Raw genomic sequence first — 22312 nt, forward strand, 5'->3', positions numbered from 1 at the left:
CAGTATAGAAGTATGTGGAATTTTTAAGTGTGGAGTGTGCATGTTTCATGACCTTCGAACATCTCTTCTGGTGTTCGCACACTCAATGAGTGGAGAACACCAGTACCTGAACTCTCACCAACACCACTACTACATCTTAAGTAAAATGCAAACAACTTAAATGAATCCAACATTTTCAGAGAAGCCAGAAAACCTACACACACTACAGTGTACCTACTAAAATACCAAGTTCCAATTCGGTAGGAGTGTACATGTCTTTCAGAAGTAATACAACATGTGCATGCATTTACACTTACATCTGATTTTTAGCCGCTTGTCTCTGAGCTTTCCGTTCTTTCCTTTTTTGATCTGGTGGCTTAGCAAAAACAATTTCAATGTTTTCTCCCTCTAAATCTTTGCCATTCATTTCTTCCATTGCCTGAGGGAATTAACCAGACTTTAAATATACTTCTATGCATATCTGAAGTTATTAATTTTATTTTACCATTTAGAGTACTCATTGTAAAATCTGTTGTCCAGAACTAAAATAACAATATAAAGCTAAAGAAATAATCAGACAGCATAGTATTATGGGCTCCAGAGTTATGCATTTGCTCTAAACTTAGCTCTGAATCCCAGGACTGCAAATGTCAGTTTAGAAATCTCCCAGTCAGAACTGTAAATGGGCTTCAATCTTTGCAAGCTCTTTCAATTAATGAAGTGACAGTTCTGAAAGTATGGACTTTGCAACACAGGAATAAATTTCTAATGTCAGCACACACACAAACACTACTAAAGCTAGAGATCAGTATGTGGTTTTATTATTTTATTTTACTGGTAATAAGTGTTTCTTTCTTTTTAAACCAGAAGCCAAAAATTAGAATTTAATGTCTCATTCTTACAATAAAACCATCAAAAAAAAACCCAAAACAAACAAAAAACCCACCCCACCACCACACACACACTTACAGTACCCATAGCCCCAGTAACTGTTAGAAGTTAAATTCAAACAGGGGAATCCTAAAGATCCTACCACTTTAGGGAATCTACATAGCTAAGCCTTGATGTGATACATGTACTCTTTCCATCACCTTCCTAGGCAGCTACTTTAAGGCATCTGGATGAGTAAGAAAAACTGAATTCCCTTGTATCCTGCATCTTCTCACAGAACATAAACAGATACATTATAGACAGGAGAGGAATTACACTTTCCCCTCCTAATGACAAATAACAGGAGGGAAAAAAAAAAAAAAACCAACAGAACACCATGACCAGGCTAGCAAAATCCAGGAATGACAATCACTCAACTGTCCAGAACCTCTCATCAAAAAGAAAAAGGTACTTATTCCACACCATAGAAAAGAAGTCATTCTGTTCCTGGAAGATAAAAAGATTACATACGATTTTATCACCTGCCCTAGAGAAACTGCTTTAGATTCTACCAATAATTTGGTGAAAAGAATCACTCAACTTCTGGCACTTCAGTTTTGAATAACAACACAAGTGATTCTCTTTGATACACATCAGCAGAATTACTTAGAATAGGTGCATTTAAGATTGACTTCTCAAGCTAGCAACTGCGTCTTCCTAGGAGACGCCCAGAGAGGACAAAGTTGTCAGTGTTAATGTGTTACCATTTCTCCAGATAGAGCTTGTTCTGAAGTTAAGTATGTAGCTTCTAAATGTTATAGTTTAGTCAATACTTACACACAGAGTCCTCTTCACTTACCTTTACAGCACCATCCCGTTCATCAAAATGAATGAAAGCATAGTCTTTTAGCTTCTTCACTCGCTCTAGCTTCCCAAATTGACTGAAGGCCTTTTCTAGTATCTCCTCTGTTACAGTATTGGCAAGGTTGCGTACAAACAAAACTTTTACCTAAAAAAGAAACAAGAGCAAACAAACCAAAAAACCACTTAGAAGTATGACCTAATGCCAGAACACAAAGTTTTGCAGGTCACTGCTACTGGCAGTACTGAACACATCATTACATTTTATGTACAGCACTTTATATACATATACACGAATGTGTATTTATATATTCATACAGCAAGAGTTAACTCCAAAATTCCCTGACTGGTAGAAATACTACATCTATCTTCAAACATGATTACGTAAGTATTAGTACCCTGAAAGTCAATCCGATTTGTGTCAGTGTTTAAAAGAATCCCAGCAGCAGTAATTTTCAACTCAGAACACTTTTAAACTTGAAAGAAGGCAACCAGAATTGGTTACACACAGAGCAGTTAACTTATCAAAACATTTCATTCTTTAGACAGGTTTTTCCTCAGGTATTTGCAGAAAGAACAGTCATCATTGTAATATCTAGGTCAGAGGTGACAAGCCTGCAGCTCTCAAGCTGCTTAACTTGTGGCTTCTACACTATAGCTACACCAGATACCTAGCATCAGGACTGTCCTTGCTTGAGGAGTGTTCAGTGACCTGAAGTCACAGCTAGAAGAGGGAACGCAGACAGAAGGGGATACTAAGGCCAACATTGCCAAGTGACCCTTGGACTTTCTCACGAGTAAAACTCTGTTCTTCCTTTGAGGAGCAGACACCTACAAGTAACTCTGGGGGTTTACTCCCTTCCCCAGGTCTCTAAAGCATGCAATATATCTAGTTCTTAAGCTACACAAAGACTGCTATGGCAGTAAGGTCAGAGAGAATGGTAGTTTTTCCAACTACTGATACATGCCATTAACTGCCTGACAGTGACTAAATCATCTATATAAAGTTTCATCAACCACCACCATGATAAAAAAGTACAGAACAGTCTTGACAAAGGCTTAAACTAGAGTTTTATTTCATATAGCAGACACTCTACATTGGACATCAGGAATCACATTTATTAGTGACCTGTTAGTATTCAAAGACTCATTCTTGTGTTCACACTCAGGTTGCATTAAATGACTGTATACTAGCACGTTTACATGATGTCATCTATGGGTTCTCACAATCTACAGGCTCTTTGGCTAGCTGGGGAGAATCCCTTCCATACACTGCCACCGTGCTGTGACAATCTTTGGCAGTAGGAAGTGATTACAACACTCACAGTCCTACATTCCTACACTGCAGCTGCACAACAGTGAAGATCTGCAACTTCTACTCACGTGCCCTCCACTACTAAAGGTTTCAAATTAGCTGATGACAAGGGAACGTTGTACATGGCGGCACCAACTTCCTACTCCTAACCCTGAAGGTCAACACAAATATCACCACACAGGGTGTGAAAGGACTAAAGGAAGCTTGCTTTGGTTTTTTAAGCAGAGATGTACTCTCTACTCCCACCATATACAGAAACTCAACAATCCTAGACATCCTTTTAATAAGAACTGCTATGTAATTAAGTTACAAATAAACAGGAGACACTTCCATAAGTCTTCGTCTCACTCGCTAGCTGAACTAGGATGGGATGCAGAGTTTCAAAGGGATACTACAGATTATAAATGTGACCCAGTGTATCAACTCTTGTCTTTGGTAATAGTTGCTGATTCTACAGAGATAACAAAAATCACAGCCAGCTCCACCAGGGAATCTGCTTCCTATCCTTTGTTAAGCAACTCGTACATGCCTTGATGGCAAGGACACTTCTTTCTTTGTAAGGCATATGTAATAATGATTTTTAATAAAATGTCCTAATAACTACCTTATAATATCAAAATACATTTTGTGATGTAATCAATGGTTTTAAAAACTGGTAGCTTTCAAACAAATCTTCCTTACTCATAAGGAACCCCAGGTTGCCTTCACTAATAAATCCACAATGACTGACAGTATCAGACATAAATAAAAACCTCAAAAATCACTTTTTTGTTACAAAATACACTAATACAACATTTTTTAAGGAAGTGAAAAGCAACTAGTAACAATTTTTCCCAGTGTAGATAAAACCATTAACCTCTAACAGCTAATTTTATCTTTTTTTGAACATCTTTGGTCATGTTACAGGTTAAAAGTGTAGGGGAACCAGTTAAAGATGATGCCCAAGCTAAGAGGCACGTGAAAGCATAGGTTAAGATGAATTCATTTTTATTTCACTTAAGCTATCTAAAGATGGAAGGGCAAGAGGGAAAAGAAGCCCTTTTCATTAAGGCTCATACATCGTAACACCAAGGATCCAGAAGCAGACATCCAACAAGCAATATATGACAAAATGCTGCTGCTGGGTAAGGGCAGAACTCACTTTTTAACCTGTTTAAGATTAGACTACCCCCAAAACTTCTGCAATCTGCTTCTTTTTCTCCACATACCTACAACACAAAGACTTTAGACTTCATCACCAAATTCTGAAAAGGTTACTAGCTCTGTCTCCTCTAATCTACCAGGCAACCACAAGAATAAGGCTTTATCTAGCTGCTTAACCTGCCACTCCAGAACATCCTATGTTGCCTCAGCCATGCTAGAGAAATCAAGTAAAACACTAAAAATTTTATCTACAGGCATAAGAACATCAAAGTAACACTTGGGAGAAATTAAGTTAAACACAGCTCCAGAAGTTAGAAAAAAGTTCACTTTGGACCAGAAATAAAGTATTAAACCAACTTTACTTTGTTCTACAAGTACTAACCTCCTGTAGCACATATGTCTAGCTTCACAATCTAGCTTTCTTCTTCTCATCACACATAAGGTACTTCCTATTTACGGTAACAGCCCATTTAAATTTATGTATGCAATCATACATTATTCCCCACAACATTTAATTTTGGAGGAGAAAGGAAAAAAGGCTTGAGTAAACATTTCCCAACTTTAAATTAGTAAGTATCCATATACTGATGAAATGACATTCTCCTTTTAGGACAGAACGCTGTTCACCTTCTGGTTACAAAGGTGAATTTTTTCTTCTTAGAATTATAGAATGGTTTGGGTTGGAAATGACCTTAAGACCATCTAGTTCCACCCCCCCCGCCACAGGCAGGTACGCCTCACCCTAGACCATGTCATCCAAGGTTCTGTCCAACCCGGCCTTGAACACTGCCATCAATGGAGCATTTACAACTTCTCTGGCCAACCTCTTCCAGAGCCTCACCACCCTCGCAGTAAAGAGCTTCTTCCTTACACCTAACTTGGACTTCCCCCATTCAAGTTTAAACCCATTTTCCCTTGTCCTGCTGCTACAGTCCTGAAGAAAGAGTCCCTCTCCAGCATCCTTACAGGGCCCCTTCAGATACTAGAAGGCTGCTATAAGGTCTCTCTCCATGCAGACTTCTCCATCTGAACAGCCCCAACTTTCTCAGCATATCTTCACACAGGAGGTGCTCCAGACCTCTGATCATCCTCATGGCCCTCCTATGGACTTGTTCCAACAGTTCCATGTCCTTCTTCTGTTAAGGACATCAGAACCGTACACAACACTCCAATTGGGGTTTCACAAGAGCAGAGTAGAGGGCCAGGATCACCCCCTCAGACCTGCTGGTCACGCTCCTTTTGATGCGGCCCAGGATATGGTTGGCTTTCTGGACTGCAAGCGCACACTGCTAGCTTATGTTCAGTTTCTCATTGACCTATGAGAACAAATCTCATGGTTTATTCTTAAGGACTTGCTTTTCCAGGAGTCCTTACAAGAACACTGCTGATCAGATGATTATTCTGACAGAAGTAACCTACTCTTATTCACAGTGTTCCCTCCAGAGTTTTCTACTACAGGAATGTGTAAGATGACAAGGATCAACAGTTCTCCCTTTGCTCCCAACTGACAGTACTCAGAAGCAATGACAGCCAAACTGCAGCTCCCATCTGCAAGATTACAAGACTGCAGCAGCAGCTCAGCTGCTCTTATGCAAAGACAGCAATAAAAAACAAAGAGTAAACCTAATACTTCTAGAAGCCCAGATGTGGTCAGTTTCTCAAAACATACAGTAAGTGGGTAAGGAAGACTGGATTAGAGACTTTGCCTGCTGCAAGAATACACTAAGGGACAGAGCCAGCAAGAAAGACACCAACGCTCATCTCAGCTTCTGCTTTCAGACACAGGCTAGATGCTCTCTACCTTTCCAATTTATTCATTCAAATAGTCTCACTCTTTCATACATCTTCAACACAAGCTCTACATCCTATCTTTGGTATACGTCACTGTAAGTTTACAGGTTGATTTTCTGCACATTGTCCATATTTACATTTCTTCCATTTTCATGTCCCATTTCAAATATAAAACAATACAAAGCATTACCTCAAAAACCTGTATATTAAATAGGGCAAACCATTATCAAGTTTTAATGTCTTTAGTCTTTCACTCCCCACATCTGTAAACTTACTCAGAAAACATACCTGATTATGTCCTCTATCACTTCCTACTCATCTATTCAGTCATGTCAGCAGAAGTTCCTGCTTATTCAAACATTTTGATGGATTAGGTCTCTTCTCTTTTGAGCCAAAAAACTGAACAGATAGATAGGCTGCCATATTTAGGACACACCACCTTCAGAAAATTTTGCCTTCAAGACTCTTCCCCACTGCTGATAGTCTATGATGCCAGGCAAGGAAACTAAAGTCTGCAGACAGGGTAGTCCAAAAGCTTCTGTAACACTTGTATTACAAAAGCAGCTTTTTTTTCCCTAGAATAAGCCCCCACCCCAACCCTTTTCCCTTATGGCTCACCAAAGAGGAGATCCCAGCCAAGCTATCTTACTAGGTCCATCAAAGTAGGACTCCAGCAAGTGACGTGTCTCAGATGAGAGTAAAAGCACAGACAAAAAGCAAGCTAAGAGAAAGAGATAAGGATACGGGCTAGCTACGAGTTTCCATTAAACAGCTCAACTACACAACATAACCGAAAAGACAGGGATGGGCATTATCTGATGGGGGAAAAAAAAAATAAAAAAAAAAAAAAAAATCACATAGTTAGCTTCTGGCAAAATACCATCCCCACACATACACACACACACATACAAAAAACAGCTACAATGTACTTTGAAGAGTTAATAATCCAGACTTCAGTTTCAATGAAATACTCAAAATCCAAAATATTACTAATCTTGGTATTTTAAGGAATTATCCCCTCCCCCAAACTAAAAGATTGAGTTCAAAATACAAAGTAATTGCATAACTTCTCACAAGCAACCACTAAAGGCAGCTTTGAATGTTTGTGCATCTTACTGACATGTTCCAATTCTGATGAGGTAAGCAAAGTTCCAGGTTTAAAAAGAACTAAAGCTTGCTCTGTGATCATATCCAGATCTTTGTCCATCTAAATATTAAGCTACTAAATTATTCTAAGTTTCAGAGTCACCACCACTTCCAGATGAGAAATTAAGTCCATCACCTTATGTGTCATTTTGAAAAAAATTAAGTCCAATATTCAGCTTTGGGAGCATAAAATAACATCAGTGAAGGGTTTTTAAATTCACATCAATTCTAAAGTGTATTCATATTTTTATCAGCTCACCTACAACATCTCTCAAGAAGGATGAAAGATGTTATTTAAACTTAGGCTCATGTGAGGAAGTACTTATTTTGGAACAAGGCACTTTAAGCATATTATGTTCCCTTACAGCTTTATTACCTTTGCCATGACTTCAGGATCTGGGTCTTCTATAGGGTCAGCCCATTCCACTGTTACAACATTTCCCCAGACTTTCACTTTGCCACTCATTAACCTACGTCTGGCCTGAGCAGCAGTTTTGTGATCTTCATATTCAAGGAAACAGAAACCCCGGTTCTTTTTCTTGTCATCAGGCTGGTGATACAATATGACATCTGTAAGACCCTCTGAAATTAAGCAAAATATTTGTTATGACTTCAATCCATGTATTTTTATTACAAAGTGGGGATCATCTTTATGGTAAATATGCACCTGACAAGCGGTTCCAGAAAAGGCATGAACACACTAAACTTTTGAGACCATGTACATAATGAAGTTTCCCTACCATGAAGACTGACATTTTTCAAAGAAAGACATTAGACTATCCAGAGTCAGGTTTCATTTTCATTAGGTGAAGAAATCTTAGTAGCTATGAAACAGTACCCTTTCTCTAACTGAATGGAGGAGACATAAGGGCAGCCAAAAGTTGTGCTTTCTCAGTTCTCCTCACAAATCGCTAAGTCACATCACTTAGTGGCACATGTTTTTCCATGGATGTCTAAATAACAAGAGACCAAATCTGCATGATTTTAAGACATCCAGAAAGTTTCAGTGCTGCTCCAAAGTATCTAATTCAGTAGCAGAGAGAGCCATCAAGTGTTTCCTTTGACAGCTTTTATCAAAGGGTTGCTTTTCAAATCACTAAGAACTCTGAAGCACAGAACTAGTTACATTGTCCAACCTGTTTCAGTTTTGCCTTGAAAAGTTTTAAAGTATCTGTTAGTATTAAAATATTTTTTTTTAACATTACCCACTTATTTTCTAGGTAAAGCTTGCAACCACGTATCTAGCCTTAACACAAATAATTTCAGCCTTCAGCACAACAGGTTAATAAACCCCAAACCCCTAGGAAGTAGGACAAATGCCGAGTGGTCTTCATTTGGATTCATCATCACTCAACCATTAGCCAAAAACATGGTGACGAGAGTTCATCACTGGTGATGTTTGACATCTTTCTAGCTCTACAAAACATAGTTGTTGACATACCTGTTACTTTGCTGAATTCTTCAACGATCTGCTCCTTGGTTTTACTCTTAGGAATAGAACCAACAAAAAGCCTATTATTGGCAACAGAGATGCATACACCGATGTGTTTTCCGGAACGAATTTCATGGTTGTTATACTGAAAGAAAAATAATTGGACAATCGTCACTTACATATAATTTTTACTTCTCTCCAATATCAGCATGCCAAATATTTCACTTCTGCAAATACACCATTGAGCCATATATTAAATTCTTCGGAGCTTAACACAATCTTACAATGTATATTCAACTGTTCTGAAGTATACCCACATTCTCTTAATATATCTCCACAGTTTCAGCTAGCAATTATTTTTCCGTTCTTTTTAATCCTCTTTCTTAAGACACGTTATTTTAGACACTTTTTCAGGTAGAACCATGAAAGATAAAACTTATGTCCAAGTCAACAAGGTCAAGGCTTCTACTTTCACAATAGTACAAACAAAAAAAAAAAACAAAAAAAAAAGAAAGTTCCTCTACAGATTTTACGTATGAATTCTGGATTTGTACATAATACAAGACCCAAGTTACAGTTAGGGTCAGATTCCCTAAAGTTTATTAACAAAAGGAGACCCATGATCAGGTCTTCTCCATAAAATGTGCAAGAGCAATTGGTAAATACTTTCCAAAGCACAGACACATAGATTACACATGTAAAGATAGTAAACAGCAAGAACCACCTTCTACTGACTTGAAATCCTAAGACTTCTGTTCATATGCTTCTCCCGTAACAGATTGTTTAGAAGACACCCTGAACAAGTCAGCAGTTTAAGGAAAAATAAGTATTACTGTAGACATCTGTTGACAAAAAATGCCTTTTCACTGAGATGCAGACACAGACATGCATCATCCAAAAAAGCAGCAGGGAGGTCAGCTGGTGGTACATCAACCCCTTTCCAAATGGAACCCCTGCAACAGATAGTTCTTTAGCTAGGAAAATATATTTTGTGGTCAACATCTTATTGACAGGTAGCAGGACAGCTTTTTAAAATTTAATCTAGCTGTTTATTCTAGAAGTTATCTGGTGTTTGGTTGTAAATCTTCCTGCATAAGCAAGCTGTCCCACAATCCCTCTTGTTCTGGGCACTAAAATCGGGGTGAAGATGTTTATCTTGCGCAAACAAAAAATACATCACTGAAAATTTTCAAAGCTACTGAAAGTGAGCTAAAAGGAGAACAGTACATGTGAAAAGGACCTGGAGTGGCATTTTCCCAACCAATTACATATCAAGACATAGTAGGATACAGTAGAAGACTTTTATCTCCGTATCTGTTGCCCATGCGGCAGAGGAATAGTTGATTTTAAATTAGAAAACAGCTGCATAGAAAGACTGCATATATGTATTATGATCATATATGCATCATGATCATATATGTATTATGATCACTAGTAAACACACTTAAACACATTAATGAAGAGACATATTACAGTAGGTCATAACAATCCTTTAAAGGAAACACCTGACAGTTTACAAGTCTGGAAAAAAAAGTCCCAAACTTACTCTTCATTAACCAAGTATACATTAGGAAGCATTTGTTTTAATGAGAGTGGTCAAACGCTGGAACAGGCTTCCTAGAAAGGTGGTTGATGCCCCAAGCCTGTCAGCATTTGGACAAGGCCCTTAATAATAATACTTTAATTTCTGGTCAGCCCTTAAGTGGTCAGGCAGTGGGACTAGATGACTATTGCTGGTCCCTTCCAACTTAAATACTCTATTCTATATGGATAATAGAAGATATTATCCTACTGTTCCTGTTAAAGTCTAAAAGCTACACATTTAATCCAAAACAGGCACCCCCATAAAAGTCATGGCAACAAAGTAATATTTTACAACATTAAAAAAAATAAAATACTCTACCATACTGCGATTCCACAATGACAATAATCTCTAGTATTTTTTTTTCCGTACTATCATACATTAACTACCAGAAAAACAGCTTTGAATTAGGTGCTCTAGAATAGAAAGTTGGTGCTTTTTAGGTAAATAGTTTACATACCATCTGTAAACTTAGATACAACATGAACAGGCCCAAATCATGATCTGCATGAAGTGCCCAAACAGTCAGGCTACCAAATTAGCTATGTCAGCATACTGCTTTCCCCTCCTGTCACCACTGAATCAACGCCCAAAGTTAGTAACAGAGATATTACTACCCTCCCTCTAGATGCTACTACTTTTTTTATTCCCAAGTTCCACAGGAACCTACTCACAAACAGGTCAAAGTACCCATACCCCATCTTGTCATTTCTTCCACTTAAACTTTCATCAGCAAATTTAACTTATTTCCAGCAGCAAATGACAAGTTGTACTGCTATACACTGCTGGCAAGCTGCTTAAGAAGCATATTTGCATAACCCACCTGTACCTGCACTTTGATCAAGCTTACACTTGCTCTAATCAAAAATACACAGCAAGCTAATACAGTTTTCAGTACATTTTCCAACAAGCTTCACCTCGAGTATTTATCCTGTATCTATCACTCAAATATTCTGAAAAACTGGTATCTAACAACTCCACATGAAATAGGATTGAGAATTGAAGATGTGTGCGAAAGAACACAACTGGAACTATAATGCTTAGAACAGCATAAAACATAAGGTAAACACAAACACATTAACAGGGAAAAAATGCCTGAGGTTAAAAAAAGTGACATCAGACTTCTTACAGTCAGTGCTTGTGTGAACATTTGAGATGCTGTTTCTACTTAACCAGAGAGGGCAACCACAATGGATTAAGTACTCAACATAGAAATAACTATTGCTCATATCTGTAAGTCTTCTCAGCATCAGGAGGGAAATAACAGAACCCGCCCTGTCCCAGAAGTCCAGAAAGCTGGGAAACAAGTTGTGTATCAGAAGATTACAAGTAGGAGCAAAAAGAACACCACCTGTTGAAGTACCAGATTATAAATGGAACCATGGGTTCTGCATTTCCAAGAGCCTTTCAGCAGCCTCTCCCATGCATGGGTAACTAATGAAAGTATTAGGCTTATGATTTTCAACTGAGCTCTACAGCCATATTTTGCTAATACCCCTGCAACTCACTCCTCAATAACTCGGAAGACTTAAAATACACCTAACTAGCCAGCTAACTATGGCTGGAACCATTCAAAAACTGACAAATGCCATAGTTTCTAATTTCAAACTAACCCTGCCCTCAGAGAAATGAGCATACAGGCTGGAAAACTGCCCCATCAATTGCAACATTTTTCAACTACTATTCTCAGAGGCTGTTTAACTGAAAACCAGAACACAATGCACTTTCTTCCTGAAGATCAAATATCAGATATAAAGGGACACCAACTACCTCTTTCCCTTCTATCATTTAGTGGAAGAGTGAGGCCAGGAATGTTACTTTTTTGGAAGCACAACCTGAATGATTTTTCAGAGAATGCTGCTTTTAAGCAAAATCCAACTAAACAAAGAAAAATTTCTTTTTGTTCATTTATTAGGTCTCTCTGAGAACATATGTTATTTAATTCATAGCTTTGCTAAGTCATGTGCATAGCTCTCTTGAGAGAGTTCACACACAATATAAATGGCTAGGTTGACAATGAAAGAGGCATATGCAGTTACCCTCACTATATCTGAACAGCGCACAGGAACACCACTCTTATTTAAAAAGCTAAACAGCATATACCAGATATTTTTGTACTTACGCTTCTGTATACATTTCTATACTTTTTCAAAACAATTCCCACCTTCAGCTCCACCAACTTACATTAATACATGTCAACAGAGTGTCTTAATGGTTTAAGATGTATGTTATTACAAAACAAGAAATTGTAACTCTACTATATCAATTAATGCAGTTATCAGTACACCTCAGAATGAGTACAGTTAGCACTCGAGGGGCATATCGCACAGTGATCTTGACCATATCAATGTAGTAGTAGCTAGCTCAAGAAATTCAAATTCAACTTAACTACGAAAACAAAGGAGCACTGTGAGGATCAGGGTGGTGTTTCTTTTTCCCCTACTTTTTAGTGATGGATACTTCATGCATAAAACCTGAGAAGCTTATTAAGAGTTTGATCTAAGGAATTGGATACTATTTCCCACCTCCATGCAAAATAGAGGAAATGCTTTTTAACCTGGCAGGATATATGACTTTTTCCAGTCAGGTGCAGCAAACTGAACAGACCTTAACACTTGGGAGCGATCACTTCCCATGTAAAGTGTCTTCATGAAATGCACCTACTTTTGGAAGCCTTTTCCCAGCGCGAGCCCCCTACCGGTGCACAAGCAAATCAGAAATCACAGCCAACCTGACCAACACTTCTCTTGAAGCAAGGCAACCCAAACACCACTTCTCTCCAAAACTCACCCAGACACAGATACCTCAGAAGTCACTACTGCTAGTGCAACTTCTGTTAATAATAAAGGCTCATCTAACTGGACCAAAGAGAAGTCCACCAGCTTCCCCACATCTCCCCCACCCCCCATCCCATGCCTAATACAGCTGGTGAAATCAACACACCTAGTGGACTTCTAAGCGATCTAATGACACCTTAAGAATGTAAGCATCAGGACAATCTGCTTGTAAGCCAGAGTGTTCTTACAGGAAAAAAAAAAAATCCACATAAGAGAACTTACCAATTTAACAGCTTCCTGAGCTGCCTCTTTAGTACAAAAAGTGACAAAAGCATATCCTCTGTTTAGACCAGTTAGTGGATCCATCATTAAGCGGAGATCCCATATAGGGCCAGCTTTCTCAAATAACGGAACAAGTTCATCTTCAAACAAGTCTCTTGGAATCTTGCCCACAAATATCTACAACAGGCATACAGAGTGGTGTTTATAAAAAAAAAATACTTCCAATGAGTAAGACTACATAAACACCTCCTTCTTACCTCTGTACCAACAGAAGGTTGCTGTCCTGAATATACAGACTCTGGAGGAGGTCCACCATACTTCCTCTGTCCAGTAGTCACATCAAGAGTATAGCCAGTTCTCTCCAAGAGTGCCTTCAAGTAAGAAACTTAAAATTTTAAAATCATATACAAAATTGAGCTAGTTTAGATGCACTTCATTCACAAACAGACATTCGTGTAATTCCTCTTAAACTGGACTACTTTGAAACTCCCACAGGCAAACAAGCCCACTGCTAGTACTTTGACAAGCAACTTGCTACAATTACTACAACTATCAGGTAAAGAAACACTGCTAGGCAATAAAGAGATTCCCGTAAAGTTTTCCACAATTCCTTCATTTTCATACAAAAAAGAAAAAAGTAAGGACAAGAAATAGAATAGCAAGCTTTCCTTTAATTAAAAAGATCTGAGTCTGAGCCACTTCTTGTTTTGGCATGTTCAATCCTGCAAACTTTTATGCACAGGAGTTCCCTTCACTTAATGAGATTACTCATAGTGTGAAGTTGAAGAACACATGTTTAAGTGCTTACACCCCTGTAACACTTTCCAGACTGCTTCAGGTATCCAACCACTGATGTGGCAGTACTACTTCCTTTCTCTTATCCTCCACCTTCCCTCCAAATTCTTCACATGGGCAAATACAGCATCCCAGCACAACTGATCCTCACTAGAATCACTGCATACAGTCACAGATAACACTACCAATGTAAATATTAGATGGAATTCCAATATATACATACAAACATATAACGAGAAACTCCTCTGAAATTAGTCTCTCTTAATAATTTTGTCCAAAGCCAAATCACATCTACAAACACAGAAACAATATATTAAACAAGCCTAATTATAATCAAGAATTCGTAATTTCACCACTGGTAAACTGCAGTTATTTACCTGCTATAGCCATAAGCAGTAAAAGCTATGCTACTTTAAGTTGGTTAACAAAGTCCACATAGTTTTATGTGGTAGTGGCAAAAACTGCATCAGGTTGTCTGGGTTTTTTTTATCCCAGCCTCAAAGTCCTCAAAGTCAGGAGAAAAAAAGATTTTCTAGTTTTGCAAGCTACTTAGTTATTTGTAGTATATAGCACGCTCAATTTGCACTTTACACATGAGAAGTTAAAGATTAAAGATTCTCTCATTTTTTACGACATCAACTAAGCATGCTTAGATGGTGTTCCTTCCCTAAAGCTTTGGTAAAGTTGCTAATCACAGAATTTTTAATAAATCACGGTATGCCTAACTCTTGAGACAGGAGTCTCTTACTAGTCGAAGACTCAGTCCAAGAAATAATATATCCATTATTAAGGCAGTCTGGGGCACAGTGATTATGTCATAAGAAGTGGGCTAAATCCTATATCCATTACAGTGTTTTTTTCCAGACTTATGTGCTATCTCCTCCATACTGTGGAGATGCTTTAAGCCTGAACTGCAGAAAAAACAAACAAGAACGAACAACAACAACAAAAAAAACAAAATCAATAAAAAGGCAAAAAAGTAACCAGCAGTTGCTGAAGTTATGCATTCTGAACTCAAAGAATTGTGCTAGCACATTTCCCAAAACTTTTAACTGTGAACAAGTATAACTGCCTCAACTACACATTAAGCAAACTGTCAAATCCTTTTCACTTTTCTATACATTTGGTTCCAGTAATTAACAGCATATCAACTTTCCTCTTGAAGGGGAAGTGCAAGATAAAAATGCAAGTGACAGTTTTCAATAATTAAAAATAATCCAAATAGCCTTTTTAAGGAAAACACAGTTGTAAAAGAATAAAGGAACCTATCACAACAGCCTTGAAAAACCACAGACAAACAGTGTAACTTTTATCTTTTAGACACATACCTTTATTTTTGCCTCATCTGGTCCTTTGCTAGAATCTGCCACCTTGGTCCCCTGTTTTTCCCTCTGCCTGTATGTCTTCATGACTCCACATAAAAAGGCACTTTTGTTCTGGAAAAGATACATTAATTTTCAGTTCTGAAAACATGACAAGCCAGAAATTAATTTTACCTTGAACTAACACAGTGCTTGTTTTACATCATACACTGATCACTGAAGTGACTTAAACAAACTTCTTGCCAGTCAACTTGCAGTTTAACCCTCAACAATTGTATTCTAGATTGCTTTACATTACCTGAACGTGTGAGAGATCACTGTCTTTAAACTGCTGAAGCACTGCCAATGCACCTTCTTCATTAAATTCCTTTAAAGCTTCAATAGCTCTTTCATCTAGATCACTATGTGCAACTAGCCCTAGAGAAAAGGGGGGAAAAAAGATTATATTTGGGTATCAATCTTAGTTTAACCAGATTTAACACATCTATCACGTTTCAGTGACCCTTACTTCAATCACTGATTAATATGTTACTATAAGAAATCACTAGATTCCTATTAATGGTAAATATTTAAGTGTATTTAACCTTTTTTTTTAGTCAAAAAGTGTCCAAAAAAAAAATTAAGATTCAGAGTAACAGTTACTACATTTACGTATTCATTTGACTTCTATGAAACCCAGATGTTACACGGGCCAAGTTTATTTTCAATATCCTGAAGCTGAATCCAGAAGGACCTATCAAAACCTGACTTAGCTTGCCTAGTAATAGTACCCTGATACATTCTGACAAAGCTTTTATAGAGACAAATAAACTGCAGCACTCAAAGCGACTACCACAACGCAAAAGTCAAGGTTACAAAATTCTAGCTATTACCACGTCTGAGAGAACCAATACAATAACCTTTGCATCCATGAGCCCAAATACTATGTCACGAATTATCATATACATGAAGAGATGAATACAAAGGCTTCAGTTACTTGCAGTTACCTACAACTACTGTAACAAATGCACCACGACCATATCACCTACTCCTAAAAATCATCTGCTGCCCCTTACAGCCACTGCTATGGTCACCTGCATACTTCTTCGAATCCCTCAGTCCAAGTGGCCTGGCCCAAGACTCTTCTCTGAAAAATGCTATGACAAATTAAAGCACTGAGTGGAACACATACACAGATTTTGGTAAAACTGGAGTTCCCATACTTTTGGAAACCATAAAAAGTTGCTATTTTAGCCTAAAGACAGCAAAGTCCAATAAAATACTGTACACGTGGTTTTGCAAGTTTTACATCTTACCTGCAACGTAAATTTCATCTAGTTTTTCAGCAACTTTCTGTGGTAAACCAGCATCAAGCAATGTCTGGAAATGCTCAGAATGGGTAATTGCAGCAGAAGTATCCATGGGCTCTTCCGTACCATTCCCATTAACATGTTCAGTAGCCATGTTTCCAGGTATCTGTTCAAATGCAATAAGCATCATAATTAAGCTACAAATATCTTCAGATAGAATAATTCAAGTGACAATACATGCAAAAGACTGCCCTATTCTTGGCAGAAGGAGGGAACAAAAAACCAAACCCCACAATCCACCAAACAAAAACAAACCCAACAAAAGCGAACAAAAAAAAAGAGTAGACCACTTCCCTAATACTTTTTAGCTTTGGAGGACATACAAAAATCCTCAAAAGAAGCACTAACACAAAGGAAGCCCTAACACCACTGACTAGCGGGGGTGGGGTAGCTTTCACTGCAGGTTTTACACAACCTAGCCAGACACTCTGACTCACCTCCCTCTGTCTCTCTAACACACTCCCTAAGAGGCTCTGAATAAGTTAGAAAAGGAGCAAGAAGCCAATGGCGGGGGAGGGAGGAAGAGCAAACCTGCCACATGCAGCCGCCGCTACCGCGATACCGTCACTGACACCCGCTACTGCCTCCACCTCCCGCTGCAAACTCGCTGCCCGCCGGAGAGAACCGCCTCTCCAGGGCCGAGGCGCGACCGGGATCCCTTCCCGCCTCCACTCCGGTGTCAGCCGGGCAAGCGAGAGGAACAAAGCGCTCTTCCTAGTCCGCACCCACCCACGGTGGCGGCAGCAGCGGCAGCCGCCATGAGCCCGATGGAAACACGTGCTCTGCGCGTTCAGATGTCCTACAACTTCCTCCAGTGACCGACTTCCCCCCCTCCCCGCCACACTCCTGCAGGAGGAGCAGCTCCCCCCCACCCCAAGCCTCAGCCATTCCCCACCTCTCACCCTATTCCCCCCGGAGGGCGGTTGCAACACCCCGGGCCCTATTTCACCAACTCGGCCGGGAGCTCGCGTGGCCTCAGGGCTCCGCCGCCACCCCCCCACCCCCCAGCCACACTTCTCCCCGAAACAATGCAGGGGCCCGCCGCCAGCCCCGTCTCCCTGTGGGGAAACGCCGCTGCCCGCCGCCCACCGCCTCACGACGTGACTGGGGACACGGGAGACCCGAGCGACCCCTCTCCCTTTGCACATGCCGGTCATTGAGGTCGCGGGTCCTCCGGCCCGGCCCGGCCCGGCCCAGCCCCTCACGGGCAATGAATGGAGTAGCGGAGCCGGCAGGACAATGAAGAGAGAGCCACGCGCCCCAAGCGAGGACGGCCCGGGTACCCCCAGCCGCCGCCGCCTCCCCAGCGCCGGCCAGCTGCCGGGCCTAGTGCGCGGGCACCGGCCCAGGCCGGCCGGCCGCCCCCCGCCCGACAACGGCGGCCACGAAGGCAGCCAGCTCCTCCACCCATCACGCAACGCCTGGCAGCCGGGCCCCGGCCCGACAACAGCTGCAGGGCCCCAGCGTGTGCCTCCCGCCCCGCCCGCCAGCTCCCCTCCACCGTCTCAGTCCTTCACAGTCGTCCAGCGCGGCCCTAGCGCGGCCCTGCCCCGGCCCGCTCCCACCCCGCTCCGCGGGCGGCTGCTGCCGCTCCGAGCCGAGGCGAGCCCGATCCCGCCTGCTTGCCTGCCGGCGCCCGGGCCTGACCTGTCGCTGCGGGGGTGAAACGCCGTGCGAAGGGGCTCGGGGCGCGGCTAGCGGCTCGGCGTGCTGAGGAGCTGCCCCCCTTCTCCGCTCCCTCGGTGTGTCCGGACAGTGTGCTGGAGCTGGCGTAAAATGGCGGCCGCTCGAGCGCTCACGCCGCTGCTGGCACCAGCCCCAGCCCCTTCCACTCGGCTCGGGAAGGGGGGGGTGGGGGGGTGACGGGGGGGGGAGTAGAGGAGGAGGCGCCGCGCGCGCTGGCGCAGCCCCAAACCCGGGGTCTCCCAGGCAGCTCCGCAAGGGTTATCGCCTCGCCCCGCCCGCCGGGCCGCGCGCGCCCGCCACGCCCCTCCCTCCCGTCCCTCACGCGCTCCCCGCGTTCCTTGCGGAGCGGCGCGCACCGCCCTCGGCCCGCCCAGGGTGGAGCGTCAGGGGCGCGCGCGGGGGGCGCGCTGCCGAAGGGAGGGGTGGCGGCGGCGGGACGGGCCCCGGGCGGGGAGGGACGAGGACGGGCTCCGCGGCACCGCCCGTGCACCTGTGCGCGGACACCGGCGGCGGAGCGACTTGGCGGGGATTGGGTTGAGCGGCCGTTCCCACGGCGCGCGGGTGGCGCGCAGGGCAGCGCCGCGGCCCGGGAGCCCGAGCCCGCAACGGGGGGACGGAGACAAAGCCACGCAGACAAAGGGAGGGGAGAGCGGCTCTTTGTGTGGCTGCCGGCCAGCCGCCGCAGCCGCGCTCGGAGGTCCCGCTTCGGAGACGGGAGGCGCGTCCCGTCCTGAGCTCGCTGCTCCTTCAGGTGGGCTGCCCGCACCGGCCGCCCCTCCGTAGCCCCAAGGGGAGCAGCAGTTCTCAGTCGCGATGCGGCGGATCCAGTGAAGCGGCGGCGTGGTCCCCGGGCGGCAGGGCGGGGAGAAGTTGGCGGCAGCAGCATGGGCGCTGGTGTCGCGCAGCCCGGCCGAAACTCCACAGCGCGGCCGGAGGAGCGGGGCCTGGTGCCGCACAGCCACCCTGTGAGGGTCCGCTGATGAGTGAGCCTCCCCGTGCTGGCTCCAGAAGGCGGGTCTGACCACGCAGCATCGCCAGACTCGGGTCCCTTGCACGGTTCGGAATTCCAGTTCCTAACGTGTCTCGCTTGCGCACCCCACATGAGAAACTTGGCCACCAACCCACTAAGCTCTGTCAGACCTGTAACTCCAGATAAAGACAGCGAAACGAAGGCAGGAAGGCACACGGCATTACTCACTTCCTCAAAGGCATCTCGGCGACAAGCTAACCAACTACTGCTACCCTTCAGACCTGCCAAACGCCTTCGGCAGATCGCCAATGTTTAAAAAACACTTAAAACCTGCACAGTGGAGCAAGCACAGACAATTACAGGGTTAGTCCGCAGTCAGCAAATAACTCACATGCTGGTGAGAATGTGAAACAACCAACTGGCATTCAGTGAGACAAGAAAAATCTCTTCAAGCGCTTGACACTAAGACTTCATTAAAAGCTCAACCATGGCACAGGTTAGTTTGCAGTAGCAACAAATACGAGGCAGCTGCAATATCACATACTCCATGTGATTTATAATCTGATGTTTTTAATCAAACTTCTCCCTCATGTTTAAGAAAAATGAAAAATTCTGGGGAAAAAGTAAAATGACCTTTTTTTTTTTTTTAGTGCAAACTTGGGGGTTTAATCATATTCTCTATTAAAATGTGGATAATTTTCTCCATTCAGTAGCTTTCTCAAAAAATACAGCTATCAGCTGGGCAATGAGTAAAATCCTCAAAAACAAATTTGAGGAGCACTTTCAAGTGAAAAGTACTGCACCAGACCATGCTATTTTCAGACATTTACAAACAGTGTTTCAGTGAGGTGTTCACAATACAGGTGTGAGCCAGAGTAGTATCTGAATTTCATAAATGGTTTTGTTCTCCGGAACTAATGAAAACAGTGACAAATGTTTCACTAAATTCACGACCAGCTGATCTGACCAACTACAGGTGGCATATCCCTGAGAAAGCAATTCCCGCTTTCAGGCCCATTTTTAGGCAGAAACATTTTTATGCACTTTCCTTTTCTTCCATAAAATTGAAGTAAAAACGATAAAAAGACTAGGATAAATGCAGCACTACATTTGCACCCTTATTTAAAATCACCGCTGACCCAGAGTCAGAGTAGCAGTTATTTAATCCTTTGAAATTTGATGTAGAAAGGAGGAAGCAGAGTCTGACATGCAGGTCCCCTAAATATAACTCAGTTATTAACTCTAGGATCAGTAGGACAAAAGACAAAAATGTTATTCCAACTCCCTGCCATGGGCAGAGACACCTCACACTAAACCATGTCACCCAAGGCTCTGTCCAACCTGGCCTTGAACACCGCCAGGAATGGAGCATTCACCACTTCTTTGGGCAACCCATTCTAGTGCCTCACCACCCTCACAGTAAAAAACTTATTTATATCTGAACTGAAATATATATATATATTTATACCTGAACTTCCCCTGTTTAAGTTTTAACCCGTTCCCCCTTGTCCTGTCACTACAGTCCCTGATGAAGAGTACCTCCCCAGCATGCTTATAGGCCCCCTTCAGATACTGGAAGGTTGCTATGAGGTCTCCACACAGACTTCTCTTCTCCAGGCTGAACAGCCCCAACTTTCTCAGCCTGTTTAAAATCTAGGAGGGTCAACAGGAATTTTATCTTCAGTTTCTATGATGTCTTTCCCAAGTGCTCACGCATTGGGAATTGTGGATCAGCTGCAAAGTTTGCTGTACCTGAGCTATGAAACCCACCAGCTACAGTGTTAGAGAGGCAGATCACTCTGGTTGCCTACAAATATCGCTGTAGTATCAGAACAAACCCCTTGTGCCATGTCTGCCAGAGCACAATTCGGAAATGATTCAGCCACTCCTGGAGCCTCTCGGGAACAGGTTTTCCAACCCATTCCTAGCTCCTAGCCTCCTTTGTAAAACTGCCAAGTTATTAATATATCTGTATGAGAATATCTAACTTAGGAAAGGACTGCAATCTGCAGTTTATTCCATGTAGTGCACAGCTAGCCACTGGCCTATTTGCCCTGTGAGATCCTTCGTAAAATAAGACTACTTGGGGAAAGAGATTAATTAAGTCTGTTTAATTTGTTAATTCTATCAGTCAGCGGCTCTGTGTCTTAAAAGATGGGTTGAGTTACAAAATACAAGGCCTGTGCCTATGAAGACAAAAATACAAGTCAGAAATTGACCAAAGGGAGATGAATCAGATATATGAAATTTTCTTCTGGAGAAAGCTTTTCACATATGACTGAATGGCTCAGTCTTACATTTTAATATGCAGATTTGAGAGCTCTTCCATTCTAAAAAGTAACTGACAATCTAAAATTACCACATGATTTCAGCAAAGAAAGACTGAACTGCAGTAATGGTAATACTTTCTTACAACATTCTTTCCAGTTACACCCTTTGTGCATCTTCTCACATTGCCAAAAGTAGCCTTAATTAAAATCAAGGTTATTCCCCCGTTTATTCAAACTGTTTCTAAGGCTCTGACCTTGACCCTGATAACTCTTTGAACATTTAACTTCCAACTACTTCAGGAAAACAAAGGCAGCAAAGAAAGTATTTGCATATCCAGTATGGTTTACAGGACCAGAGGCTGTGGGCACAAACTGCAGCAAGGGAGGTTCCCTCTGAACATCAGAAAGTACCTCTTCACTCTGAAGGTGACTGAGCACAGGTTGCCCCAAGAGGTTGTGGAGTCTCCATCCTTGGAGATGTTCAAAAACCATCTGGGCATGGTCCTGGGCAAACAGCTCGAAATGGCCTTGCTTGAGCAAAGGGATAGATTCTGTGCTATGGTTAATTATCCTGATCTTTACAAATACAACTCTATCCACTGACTAATTGATGCTTCTTTCTTGAAATTTGGAAAGACTTACCCTACCATCCCAATCCAGAAAACAAAGCAGCTATTTATTCACTACTATTTAATTCTTCTAGTTTTGCGGGACAGATGAGGAGCCTGCTCATATAGACTCG

The 22312-nt window shown here is 42.1% G+C and overlaps 1 protein-coding gene and 1 long non-coding RNA gene across 8 annotated transcripts in view; one reads left to right on the plus strand and one right to left on the minus strand.

Moving 5' to 3' along the window:
* SYNCRIP (synaptotagmin binding cytoplasmic RNA interacting protein) overlaps positions 1–18514 on the minus strand; it is a 26590-nt gene extending 8076 nt beyond the window's left edge. For 2 of the 7 annotated variants that reach the window (XM_062608332.1, XM_062608331.1), the window contains exons 1-10: positions 17176–17395; positions 16591–16750; positions 15594–15712; positions 15302–15409; positions 13436–13549; positions 13179–13355; positions 8547–8682; positions 7482–7687; positions 1709–1858; positions 297–418 (exon numbers count right to left, since the gene is read on the minus strand). In XM_062608332.1, the coding sequence (XP_062464316.1) occupies positions 297–418; positions 1709–1858; positions 7482–7687; positions 8547–8682; positions 13179–13355; positions 13436–13549; positions 15302–15409; positions 15594–15712; positions 16591–16750; positions 17176–17184 (1301 nt within the window). In that variant the 5' untranslated portion in view covers positions 17185–17395. Of the gene's footprint in view, positions 1–296; positions 419–1708; positions 1859–7481; positions 7688–8546; positions 8683–13178; positions 13356–13435; positions 13550–15301; positions 15410–15593; positions 15713–16590; positions 16751–17175; positions 17397–18291 lie in introns of those variants that run through there. The other 5 variants (XM_062608334.1, XM_062608333.1, XM_062608336.1 and 2 more) reach the window with 5 other exon arrangements.
* LOC134158438 (uncharacterized) overlaps positions 1–22312 on the plus strand; it is a 411508-nt gene that overhangs the window by 173894 nt on the left and 215302 nt on the right. The window lies entirely within an intron of this gene.

Source organism: Pezoporus occidentalis, unplaced genomic scaffold (assembly GCF_034315485.1).
Source record: "Pezoporus occidentalis ecotype Australia unplaced genomic scaffold, CSIRO_AGI_Poc_V1 ctg13, whole genome shotgun sequence".
Taxonomy (NCBI): Eukaryota; Metazoa; Chordata; class Aves; order Psittaciformes; family Psittacidae; genus Pezoporus; species Pezoporus occidentalis.